We start from the raw sequence: 13,753 nt of genomic DNA, 5'->3' as shown, positions 1-13,753 counted from the left end.
CAAGTGGAAATGAACAAAAGCAAATGCAAAAGAATAGAAAAAGTAAAAGAAAGGCAAAAAAGAGGAGCTATTTTTACAAGCGCTGAAGAGAAAATTCTAAGCAGCTGTTAAAGCTCCCAGGGAGTTCAAACTGCGGATTGTTCACTCAAATGCTTTGTTTTGGGATGCCAAAAGAGAAAGCAGTTTGTAATTATTACAATACTATCAATATTTATGTTGAACAAACTCGAGGTTGAGGTACTTTGTTTTTTTCTGCCTCCATTGAAAGGTTTGTGTCGAAACATCTTTGCTCGCAAATGTATGCAATTTCCAAAATGACAATTACATATTGTGAAAGTACTTGGTTGAAAAAAATTAAACAGGGGTGGGGGGGGGGGGCACATGCTGCATACATGTGTGGTAAGGTCTAGTGCGAATCATGAATGTGTCTGTCAGGCTGTGTTTGAACGACTCTTGACTCGTATTCCTGTGTCGAGTCGACGTCGGTTAGGGACCAAATGTGCTGCAAACTGATATTTTCCGATCGACCCCTCCCCCTCTGTTTTACATATAAACCCCCTAATTCCATCTTATCCTGTTAAACACTCCATCCAATTCAACCCCTCCACCTACATCAATATTAGAAACCCCCTTTGATTCAACCCCTCCCCACCCATGTTTTACTATCACCTAGAAACCCTCATTTGATTAAAACCTCTCCCCCCACCATTTCACTATTCGAAAACGACTACATGACCAAAAGTATGCGGACATCCCTTCTAATTAGTGGATTCGACTGTTTAAGCCACACCCATTGCTGACAGGTTTATATAATCAAGCACACAGCAATGCAATCTCCATAGACAAACATTGGCAGTAGAATGGGCCGTACTGAAGAGCTCAGTGACTTCCAACGTGGCACCGTCATAGGATGCCAACTTTCCAACAAGTCAGTTCTTCAAATTTCTGCCCCAGTCAACTGTAAGTGCTGTTATTGTGAAGTGGAAACGTCTAGGAGCACCACAGCTCAGCCGCAAAGTGGTAGGCCACACAAGCTCACAGAACGGGACCGCCGAGTGCTGAAGTGCGTAGTGTAAAAATCGTCTGTCCTCGGTTGCAACACTCACTAATGAGTTCCAATCTTCTTCTGGAAGCAACGTCGGCACAACAACTGCTCATCGGGAGCTTCATGAAATAGGTTTCCATGGCCGAGCAGCCGCATATGACATGACAATACCCCCGTGCACAAAGCAAGGTCCATACAGAAATGGTTTGTCGAGATCGGTGTGCAAGAACTTGACTGGCCTGCACAGAGCCCTAACCTCAACCCCATCAAACACATTTAGGATGAATTGGAACGCCGACGGCGAGCCAGGCCTAATCGCCCAACATCAGTGTCCAACCTCACCAATGCTCTTGTGGCTGAATGGAAGCAAATCCCCGCAGCAATGTTCCAACATCTACTGGAAAGTTTTCCAGAGGAGTGGAGGCTGTAATAGCAGCAATGGGTGGGGGGGGGGGGGGGGGGGGTGGGGGATCAACTCAATATTAATGCCAATTATTTTGCAATGAGTTGCTCTACGAGCACATACGGGTGTGTTTTTTAAATATATTTTTTGTATACAATATCGAGGCTCGTGAAAGAGCTGACAATCACTCAAAAAGTCAAACCGACACAAACCGACACATAAAACACAAAATAAGTGGAGCGTTAGACAAGATGGGGAGAGAGGGGGAAGGACACAAACACAACATTTGAGAGCAGGGACATCGAGAGAACTGTGGGAGGGAGAGGGCTTGGGGGGAGGAGGCGTGGGAAGGGGGGGGGGGGGGGGTTGGGAGAGGTATAAAACATATGAACACTGCAAGGAATTCCAGGAAAGAAGTTGGAATTTCGAAAAAGTGTATCTGGGGTGAATTAGCAGGGGTAGAAAAGATCAAGGTTTTGGATGGGGGAAGATAAGAGATGGTGGTGAACAGCTGTTTTAAAGACCTGGAGGGAGGAGTGGGATTTAAGGGGGTGGGGGAGTGGGGGAGTGGGGGAGTTTGTTCCAGAGGTGGGAAAAAAGGGGAATGAAAGAGTAAAGGTGAGCAGAGAGCCCAGATTTTGGCAGTTTAACCATAAGAGGGTTGCTAGCAGATCTTGTGCGACCTGTAGGAATATTTGCGGGACAGAGCACAGAGAGAGCTGGGGGGAGCAAGGCCGGAGAGGAGTCGGTAGAAGATAGAAAGACCACCAACCTGCCTGCGGTGAGTGAGTGGCCATCGGAGTTAGCTCCATCGCAGGAGATTCCAATGATTCTGAAAGCTTTGGCTTCAATAGCGTGAAGCCGAGCTAGGTGTGAGACAGGAGCACCGGCCCAGAGGGGGGAACAGTATTCAAATGTTCAAAAATGAACAGTATTCAAAATGTTCAGGTGTCCACATACTTTTGGCCATTTAGTGCACCTTGATTCAACCCTTTCTCCACCAATTTGCTATCTGTAACAGTCATGCCAGGCCTGAAAACACTATGTTTATTATTATTTTTTATCCCTCTAACAAGTCATTCTGCCAGGAAAAACACCGGCTGCTTCCCCTTTTCGTACAGTTATATACAGCACAACAGTTGAAGAGTTAGAGGGTGTTGTGAATAATTTGAGTCGTGCAATAGTTAAGGAAGGGACTGAAAGTGAAGAGCACTATCTAGATAGATACAAGCAGACAGGACTTCATCACATCTGACCCTCATCTCCCCCATATTTGATTCAACCCTTAGTTGTTTTTTTATTAAAAAATAATAATAATATTTATATATATATATATATATATAGAAATATAAATATAAATAAAAACATATATATAAATAAATAAATAAATAAATAAATAAATAAATAAATATACATACATACATACATACATACAGTAATATACTCGTACATACAGAAAACCCCACAAAGCAATACTTGCCTCAACAACTCAGGCATTCAGTGCCTCGACCCACATGGTCAGGGTCCTAAAGACCAGGTTCATGCAACAAAATATTAGAGACCTCATTTGGAAGTTAGAGGGTAGGAAAGATGGGAATGGGGGATATCCATCTCCAACTCCAGTTTCCAGATAGATAAACTTTGTACTGCACATCTTCACCTTTGCTTAGTAAACAACTACCCATCGAGATCACCTACCCTTTGTGGGCATCGAGGTCTTCCTGACGAGTCTCAAAGAACCGTAGGACATCTGGGCACTGAGAGATGTGTGCAGGGAGACGGACCAGTGCCTGGAACATGAGGATCAACATTGAGTGTCAGAAAACGAAAGGATCAATGACGTAGAAGAGAGGGGGGAAAGAGATAATAGAAGAAAGAGGATTTGGGGTGTGCAATGACAATAAGAGTGATCAGATTATAAGGGGGTGAAGATAATAGGGGGAAACCTGATGATACAAGGGGAGAGGTGAGGATAATAAGGGGAAATCAGATGATATAGGGGGTGGGGTGGAGGATGAAGATAATGGGGGGCGGGGGGGGGGGGGGAAATCAGAGGATATAGGGGAGGAACGAAGATAATAGGGGGAAATCAGATGATAGGGGTGGGGCAAGGGTAAAAAAAAAAAAAACCAAGAAAGGCAGAGGAGAGACAAGGTGAAATACATATGCCAGATGTCTATTTAAGTGGAGGCCAAAGGAGTGGAAATGGGTGTTTATATAATCAAGAAGTCTCATTGATCAAATGTGTCGCCGAGATCACATCTTGGTGACATATTTGTCTGAGGCCAGTCACACACCATGGTACCAAATAGGGCCATGATAACACAAATTGAAAAAAATTAAAATTATATAACATCGAGCACATAAGACGAGTTTAAAAGAACAAAGATTATGTGACAGAGCCTGCAAATGAGGCTGCGAGGTGGGGGAGTGGTAAGGGGGAGGTGAGACAGGGGGATCTTTGAACTTACATTATAATGTAAGTGTATAAATAATTGTATAAATAATGTATAAATGTATAAATGTATAAATGTAATGTATAAATAATTATTGGTCAATTCATTCATTTTGGATCCATTGGTTTGTATTCGTCGGGATGGCACAAAAGTTTGGTTCGGGAGGGTTCTCGTTTCAAAGATGTCTGCTTTTAAACCTGATCCCTCATGGGATAACATCCAAGTAAATCTGTTGCTTTGGTGCTTAATCACCTAACGAGTAACACTTGATCAACTATACGGTATTCATACAATACACTACCCTGCGTAGTCAACTTGGTGTGAGCCAACTCTTCTGTTTTTGATGGGTTGTTTTTTTTTGATCCAATATGGCTGCCAGACCATGTGAGCAATGACATCATAAATTTATATTCTCCAATATAATTGTTGCATAGATCACACTCAATAAATTTCAAACTGATCAGACAAAGCGTTGTCCCTGTCGAATTAAAAACAAAAAAAAATAACCACCTTTAGAGGCCATTTTTCCCCGCAAGCGGGGGTTGGCCTTTTTCGGGAACCGTGGTTGTTGTTGTTTTTCGGTCCCCTTTTTGAAGCAATGTTTTACGGCCGGATGCCCTTCCTGACGCCAACCCTTTTTGCCGCCTTTAACGACAAACAGGGAATTACCAGTGAACTGGTCCTCAATTATGTCGAATTATGACGTCATAATTATGGCACCAATGACGTCATCGTTAACACCTATTTCCCATATGGAGTTCTTTACAATCAGCCATGTTTCAAATTTATTTTTTTTCCACAGAGCGGTTTTGGAGATGGAGGTGCAACGTTTTTCGGTTCTTCCAAGATGGCGCCTGTACCATGTGATCTATTACGTCATAATTATGAAAAAACTATTCTGCAGGTGGAGGCGTTCCTATGGTAAAATTTCGTGTCAATCGGAAAAACGGTTGCTGAAAAAATGAATTTTAAAAATGCAGACATGCGTGCGCCACACGAACGCACGTACTCAACCGAATGCCTAACACTGGTTTTGCTTCGTTAGCGCAGGGCAAAGATCACCCGATTAATCCCCTACAAACTTTTCAATATCAAGGTTGCATTGATGTGCAGTGAACAATCCACAGCAGGGTTTAAAAATAAATCTGTAAGGTTCCCACAATACTATAATCGACATTTAATCGAAATAAATACGTGAACAATTAGAAAAACACGCAGGTGAGAGCATACCTCCACCTGCCTGAATAGTTTACATTTTGTATCCTACTGATAGGCCGGATATGGATCCAGATATGCAAAATCGAATCAATTTGTCCTCGTCACACAACCAACCTGTCCACCAAATTGTCCGAATCTGTCAAAATCTTTTCAAATAAAGACATTTTTCTCACAGACAGACAAATAGGACAAACAGCCAAACATGTATACTCAAAATATGAGTGAAAACGAGGTATTTGGGGAGGGAGCTTGTGGCCCCTTTTCCGGGGGAGATACAGCCGTGAGGAGCACAACTCGAGCTTAGGGCATGGTCCCGAGGCCTCGTGGCGAGTTTGGTCTGAATCTGTCTTGCGGTTTTCTGAGAAGAAGATTTCAATGAAATACCAATATTTGGGGCAAAACACCCTTACTTTACAGGGCGCATCCTGCCGGGGAACAACCAAATACTCCGAAATACTCCGAAACAACCAAATAATAATAATCACGTGATCCCATCCCGGGACATCTGGACAGGCCTGATTGGTTTAGCAATGAGCAAGAAATCTTTGTGATAAACAGGACGAGGTAACGTAAGGATAAGGAGGCCGTTTACCTGGCAGTACTCGCTGATAGGCTTCAGCCGTTTCACCGCAACATCACGAATGTGGCTCCGCCGAAACAAGATTTTCCCTGAGGAGAACAAGAAAACTTCAAACCAATATCACGCAGGTGGGACATAGCTTTGAACTTGCAGCAGATGAACAGCACACTCTGACATCACTTATTGTTGAATAAATAAAAGGTTTCGTCATATATTCGTAACGGTTCGTGAATACACGAGAGACCACATAAGATCTCAGATTGGCCTGTTTGTGGATCCTCTGAGCACACAGCTCTTGATGCTATGATCTTGGGTTCAAATCAACAAACTTTGATACAGGAGGCCAAGGAAGCTTCATCCACAACCCATCAATTTAATCCCCCCCAAGCCCTCTCCCTCCCACAGATCTCCCGATGTCCCTGTTCTCTGCTGTTGTTCTTGTGTGCTTCCCTCTCTCTCCCCATCTTATCTCCCGCTCACTTTATTGTATGTTTTGTGTGTCCGTTTGTCCTTTTTTGTGATTGATGTTAGTTAGCTCTTTCACGAGCCTCGATCTTGTATACAAAAAAAACAAAACAAAAAAAAAAGACCTCACAATCACTACACCTGTACATAGTTGGGCGGATATGTGAAAATATCAGAAAGATTGTTCACCTCTGGCAGGAAGCATAAAAATTGGTATAGAAGGGTTTTAAGGTATGCTGAATTGAAATAGATGTGGAGACATTTGATAGGATCAACGTAACGTTCTCAAAAATGAGGTTTTGGGGGACGGGGGTGTTTTTGCATTTTTTGCCAATTTCGCGCTATTCGCGGTAGGAGGGTACAGTTGGTTCTTGGCCTGCCATCTTATTGTGGCTTCAATGATCATTTAGCAGCATACATTACTGGAATGGGTATATAAATACCTCTAATATGGTGTCTTACTTATCACATTGTGTTAGTTATCTCACTCTACATGGACTCTCAACCATCAACTGCACTGCGAAATGAGAAAAATTTCGATTTCTTTAAATGTGCCACAATTTAATAAATTTAAAAATACACCTGCATGTATATTTCTTCCAATCCATGCTAAATGGAATAACAGTCCCAAATAAGTAATACTATATAGACGGTGTTTGTCTGGGAACATGTAGTGTTATGTGCTAAGCTACTTAAAAAAAAAAAAAAAAACACCTTTAGAGGCCATTTTCCCCCGCAAGCGGGGGTTGGCCTTTTTCGGGGACCGTGGTTGTTGTTGTTTTTTGGTCCCCTTTTTGAAGCAATGTTTTACGGCCGGATTGCCCTTCCTGCCGCCAACCCTTTTTGTCGCCTTTTTACGACAAACAGGGCTAAGCTACTGGTAGTCGAAAATTGCAAAAAGACATACTTTTTTTCTCTTTTTGGAAGTTAGATGTGTGGGCAGTAATATACGTATGTATTCTGTTCAGAAAGTTAACAGGCAGATATGGAAAGACTTCTTGAATTCACAAAAAGATGTAATTTGCAACATAGTACAAGCATGAAATTTGGTAACAGAGCCCTTGATCGCCTACTTGATGGCCTACATTTACCCACAATGTCAGTTTCTTGTTAATTTTCTAAATGCTTGAATATACCCCTTGGCTGCTCAAACATAGGCAACAATGTATGACAGCGGAATTTTAAGATACCAATTACTCTGTTACGCAACTTATCGATATTTAGAAATACACCAGAAATAAAGCCAACCAGCTGAATTTCATTGAAACAGACAAAATAAAGTCTATGGTCAAACAGTCCACAAGCGCACCTCTATAAGTTATATGTCAAGGACAATGTTAATTAATAAACAAGAAGACATCATGCAGAGCACGATACTTGCAAAATCCACTCCCCCCCCCCCCTCCCCAAGAAAAAAAAAATTCATTGATACAGCAAATTGTCCATTTCATCAAGATTAAAATTGACAATATTGATCAAAGCTCGGGTCAATAGGAAGAAAAGTGACGATTTTTCAGATGAAAAATTATGATTTCGGAAGGTTGACCTCAAGTTGACTTTTGACCTCAAAAATAGTTGGTTTCCCTATTTAGTGAATCAATGTGCAAATGCTGTTCAATTTTCAAGTCAATCGGATGAAAATCGACGGTTTTTCAGATGAAAAGTGATGATTTTGGAAGTTTGACTTTGAGTTGACCTTTGACTTTATGACCTCAAAAATAATGTTTCCCAATTTAGTGACTCGATATGCAAATGGTGTTCAATTTTCAAGTCAATCGGTTGAGAATTGACGGCTTTTTAGATGAAAATTGATGATTTTAAAAATTTGACCTTGAGTTGACCTTTGACCTTTTGACCTCAAAAATAGTTCATTTCCTAATTTATTGACAATATACAAATGTTATTCAATTTTCAAGTCAACCTGATTTAAAATGGCGATTTTAGAAATTTGACCTCTAGATGACCTTTGACCTCAAAATCAATAGGCTTCTCAATTGGGACGACTTATACAACTTGGTGAAGTTTCGTGACGATCGGTTTGGAATTGTGACCTGTAGGCCAGTGACAAACAGACAGACAGACAAACAGACAGAACCACAAACGGAACCGACCAATATACTTGAAAAATCTTCGATTTTGCAAGTAATAAAATAAAAAATTACATTATTTGTACATAACAAATGTACATGTTGTGTTATGTTATGATTGTGTGTTCTATAATAGACGGACATATCTATTATTGTATATATAAAACACAATGGACATGTAAACAAGAAAACGTCATGCGTAGCACGATACTTGCAAAATCCACCCTCCCCCAAAAGTTTTCCAATGATACATGATGGCCTATGTTGACCTTTTGGCCTATGGTGACCTCAAAAATACTTGGTGGTTGAATTCAGTAACCAGATATGCAAGTCCTCTTCAAATTACAAGTCAATTGGATGAAAATTGAGGATTTTAGAAATTTGGCCTATGTTGACCTTTTGGCCTATGTTCACCTAAAATATAATTTGTGGTTGAATTCAATGACGAGATATGCAAGTCCTTTTCAAATTTCAAGTCAATTGGATGAAATTTGAGGATTTTAGAAATTTGGCCTATGTTGACCATTTGGCCTATGTTGACCTCAAGAATACTTGGTGGTTGAATTCAGTGACCAGATGTGCAAGTCCTCTCCAAATTTCAAGTCAATTGGATGAAAATTGAGGATTTTAGAAATTTGGCCTATGTTGACCATTTGGCTTATGTTGACCTCAAAAATTATTGGTGGTTGAATTCAGTGACCAGATATGCAAGTGGTCTTCAAATTTCAAGTCAATCGGATGAAAATTGAGGATTTTAGAAATTTAGCAAAGTTGGTGACCTTTGGCCTATGTTGACCTTTTGACCTATTGACCCCAGAAACAATAGGCTTCTGGCATTTGACCAACTCTACCACTTGGTGAAGTTTGGTGAAGATCGGTTGAAAATTGTGACCTGTAGGCCGGTGACAAACTAACAAACAGAGTCACAAACACAACCGACCAATATACTTGAAAAATCTTCGATTTTGCAAGTAACAAGATGTAAACCTCTAACAAGAACATTCTCAACCAATTCTCTGACATCATCAAAAATTAGTTCGACGTTGAATGGCTGTCAAATGTCAAAAGTCAAATGTCTCCACATCTATTTCAATTCAGCATACCTTAAAACCCTTATATACCAATTGTTATGCTTCCTGCCAGAGGTGAACATCTTTTTCACATATCCGCCCAACTAATGCAAGCACCTGTCGATGCACGAGCGCATTGTGCCAATATCCATGTGACCCTCCACCTCCAATGTTTTTCGGGATCTACAATACCAGTGTAAACGTATCTACCGTTTCCTCTGCCATTACCTTTCCAGGAAGACCATTCCGTCCATTTACGACCCCGAATGAAAGACCCCTGCCTTAGGACCATCCAACTCTCCCCTTTTTACACTCGAACACCGTTCCTTTATCCAGTCACCGTCCATTCTACTGAAAGGCTTCCATTCATGTTGCGATCAGACAACTCCATCTGATCGGATCATGATCCCTATATCCTCGGAAAACGTGCAAATGTGAGCGAATGTCGAACTGCTAATTTATTTGTCCTGCAAGTGATTGCATGTACAAGCTCTCTGGAGTAGGGGGAAATCATCGTTGCCAAAAATGGCTCTTTTCCCCCCACATCTGGGGGACAATTATGATAAAATAAACCTTGCAGTTGGACGGAGTCAGAGAGGTTCCAGATTCAAACTGCAAACAAGTCACAAAGCAATGGGGAACCAGACAACAATTAGGTGTGCGACAGCTCGATGACGAGTGAATACACGGCAACTCCACATTAAACATTCTTGGGGCTAAGGGGTACGGCTCGCAATAGATATGACACACACACACACACACACACACACACACACACACACACACACACACACACACACACACACACACACACACACACACACACACACACACACACACACACACACACACCTCGGGGGAAGCGCCGTCACTAACATCACTTCCCAGGATACACTGGGTGCCAGTGACGTCATAACAATGGCGCTGCTTTTCTCACCCGACTCAGTGGGGCATTTCCTCAAGAGGAATTTCCTCCAACCCAAGGATGCCAAACTGAAGAGGGTTGTCCTGTTCTATCCTTTCCAAGCAAGGAAGCAGCACGACCCATTTTAAAGTCTTTGGAACGACTTGAACCGGTCCAAACCTGATGGATGTTTTTAGGAGACACCGTCTCCTTACTGGATGACCGTTGGCTCCTTATGGGAGCTCATCCGCCCTTTGCCAGGTGTTGTTTTTGGTTCTGACATGGTGTCAAGTCACCCTCCACATGAGCAAAGCCAGTGAGGGGTGTCAGTTTAGTCACCGACAACCCGACCATGCGGCAGGTAGCACTGGGTTTCCTGTTACCAGTTAGTTAGTTACCTGTTACCAGTGGCAGTCCCAAAAGACTGACCTGACCTTAAACAACAAAGGTGCTGACCGTTGCAATAGAGGACAACAAAGATTATACGATTGAGATGTTAGGGCTGGCTGCCTGGTCATGTGGTTAACGACTTTTCTCCCTCGACCGCGACCGTGCTGGGGTCACCACCCGATGACTGCTCACTACCGGCAACACGCACTCGGCAAACGTGTCCAGAACGCCAAACGACGCTCGACACGAGTTGAGGGAGGCCTTCATCCCTGAGGTGGATCAAAATAGCTTCGTACAAGGTTTATACAATTCATCCGACCGAGATTCATTTGTATTATTTCGTGATCCAAGGCTCATGGAGGAGCTTGTGCGTAAATCACATGGAGGACAAAGACGAGTCGCCATTCGTGTAGTTTTACACAAATTACAGTGCCATTAGCACGCAATGGCTAGGCGAAGCCACCAATATTGGGCCTCAACCATGAGGAAACCACAGGCAAACAGGGAATTAGTCTATAAAAGTTTACCGTGTCAAAAACATTCTGGTAGATCTGTAATGTCCAAGTTGGTGTTAGTAGATAGGACAGTCAGCTAAAGTCTCCATTGATTTTGTGATCCTAGTCTAGTAACGAGTAGAAATTCCTCCGATTGGTGTCATGTCTTATTTTTGGGATCTAGCAGGATGGGCTAGATGTTCCCCTCTCAGCTGTCTAGCGCCTGGGTTCGAATCCCGACCCAACTATAAACTGTCAACTTGGTGTTTCACAGACAGAATCAGTCATCAATGTGTCTCCGCCGTCTCTCGGATGGATGTTAAACGGGTGCCCGTTTGCCGTCCATCTGAGAGACGGATGTCTGCCAACATCTACTTGTGGACGTTAAAGATCCCACGGTGTCCTTCGCAAAGAACTATCGTCAGCAGCATGGCAAAGTTACAAATTCCTGCCCTCAGCTTCATTGAACGACAGGCCTGGCCAGCCGATTCGTGAAAGACTTCGGCCCAAACACACACACACACACACACACACACACACACACACACACACACACACACACACACACACACACACACACACACACACACACACACACACACACACACACACACACACACACACACACCTTTTACTTATTTTAAACCTTCCCTTCATGCCTTGCTGGAAAATAAGCCAATTAAGGCTCCGACATCACTTCCCTGCCAAGGCTCATGGGCAGTAAGAACTCCAACGTGGAAAACAAAATCAAATCTAGTGCAGGAGAGAGGGAGCGGAGCAGGTGAGGCACACATTGTGGGTGGGGAATTGTGGGTTGAAAAACGAGCTGGTTATGTACCTGCATGTACCTGCCTACAATACGTGGAGAGAAGAGAAAAATAAAAACACAAATTATCATTTTGCAAAATCTCCCTCGCTGTTGCTGTTGGACGTTGGCTGTTGGTTGGCTGTTGGTTGTTGGTTGAATCATTACTGGGGGCATGCCTGTGCCGCTGATGCAGTGCGACCCACCTTAACCGTTAAGCCAACACCATGCTCAACACCAAAATAAAGAAGCTTTCAGGAAGGTAAATCAACAAATGAATAATTTTAGAATAAATGTGAGAAAAATATTAAAACACCGACCTTAAAATCGAGTCCACGAGTCCCCAACCTTATAAACGAGTCCACGAGTCCACGAGTCCCCAACCTTATAATCGAGTCCACGAGTCCCCACCTTATAATCGAGTCCACGAGCCCCCAAACTTATAAACGAGTCCACGAGTCCCCAACCTTAAAATCGAGTCCACGAGCCCCCAAACTTATAAACGAGTCCACGAGTCCCCAACCTTAAAATCGAGTCCACGAGTCCCCAACCTTATAATCGAGTCCACGAGTCCCCAACCTTATAATCGAGTCCACGAGTCCCCAACCTTATAATCGAGTCCACGAGTCCCCAACCTTATAATCGAGTCCACGAGTCCCCAACCTTATAATCGAGTCCACGAGTCCCCAACCTTATAATCGAGTCCACGAGTCCCCAACCTTATAATCAAGTCCACGAGCCCCCAAACTTATAATCGAGTCCACGAGCCCCCAAACTTATAAACGAGTCCACGAGTCCCCAACCTTATAATCGAGTCCACGAGTCCCCAACCTTATAATCGAGTCCACGAGTCCCCAACCTTATAATCGAGTCCACGAGTCCCCACCTTATAATCGAGTCCACTAGTCCCCAACCTTATAATCGAGTCCACGAGTCCCCACCTTATAATCGAGTCCACGAGTCCCCACCTTATAAACGAGTCCACGAGTCCCCACCTTATAAACGAGTCCACGAGTCCCCAACCTTATAATCGAGTCCACGAGTCCCCAACCTTATAATCGAGTCCACGAGTCCCCAACCTTATAATCGAGTCCACGAGTCCCCAACCTTATAATCGAGTCCACGAGTCCCCAACCTTATAATCGAGTCCACGAGTCCCCAACCTTATAATCGAGTCCACGAGTCCACAACCTTATAATCGAGTCCACGAGTCCCCAACCTTATAATCGAGTCCACGAGTCCCCAACCTTATAATCGAGTCCACGAGTCCCCAACCGTATAATCGAGTCCACGAGTCCCCAACCTTATAATCGAGTCCACGAGTCCCCAACCGTATAATCGAGTCCACGAGTCCACAACCTTATAATCGAGTCCACGAGTCCCCAACCTTATAATCGAGTCCACGAGTCCCCAACCTTATAATCGAGTCCACGAGTCCACAACCTTATAATCGAGTCCACGAGTCCCCTACCTTATAATCGAGTCCACGAGTCCACAACCTTATAATCGAGTCCATGAGTCCCCAACCTTATAATCGAGTCCACGAGTCCCCAACCTTATAATCGAGTCCACGAGTCCCGAACCTTATAATCGAGTCCATGAGTCCCCAACCTTATAATCGAGTCCACGAGTCCCCTACCTTATAATCGAGTCCACGAGTCCCGAACCTTATAATCGAGTCCACGAGTCCCCAACCGTATAATCGAGTCCACGAGTCCACAACCTTATAATCGAGTCCACGAGTCCCGAACCTTATAATCGAGTCCATGAGTCCCCTACCTTATAATCGAGTCCACGAATCCACAACCTTATAATCGAGTCCACGAGTCCACAACC

General features: G+C 43.3%; 1 protein-coding gene across 5 annotated transcripts in view; it reads right to left on the bottom strand.

Moving 5' to 3' along the window:
• LOC137423796 (SH3 and PX domain-containing protein 2A) overlaps window positions 1-13,753 on the bottom strand; it is a 363,650-nt gene that overhangs the window by 208,395 nt on the left and 141,502 nt on the right. For all 5 annotated transcript variants that reach the window (XM_078773721.1, XM_078773722.1, XM_078773723.1 and 2 more), the window contains 2 exons: window positions 5,715-5,791; window positions 3,147-3,238 (listed from right to left, as the gene is read on the bottom strand). In XM_078773721.1, coding sequence (XP_078629847.1) covers window positions 3,147-3,238; window positions 5,715-5,791 — 169 coding nt within the window. The remainder of the gene's footprint in view (window positions 1-3,146; window positions 3,239-5,714; window positions 5,792-13,753) is intronic.

The sequence above is a fragment of the Myxine glutinosa genome, chromosome 3, assembly GCF_964187855.1.
Source record: "Myxine glutinosa chromosome 3, kmMyxGlut1.1, whole genome shotgun sequence".
Lineage (NCBI taxonomy): Eukaryota > Metazoa > Chordata > Myxini > Myxiniformes > Myxinidae > Myxine > Myxine glutinosa.
The sequence above is the reverse complement of the archived record's forward strand: the minus strand, read 5'-3'. Positions and strand labels throughout refer to the sequence as shown.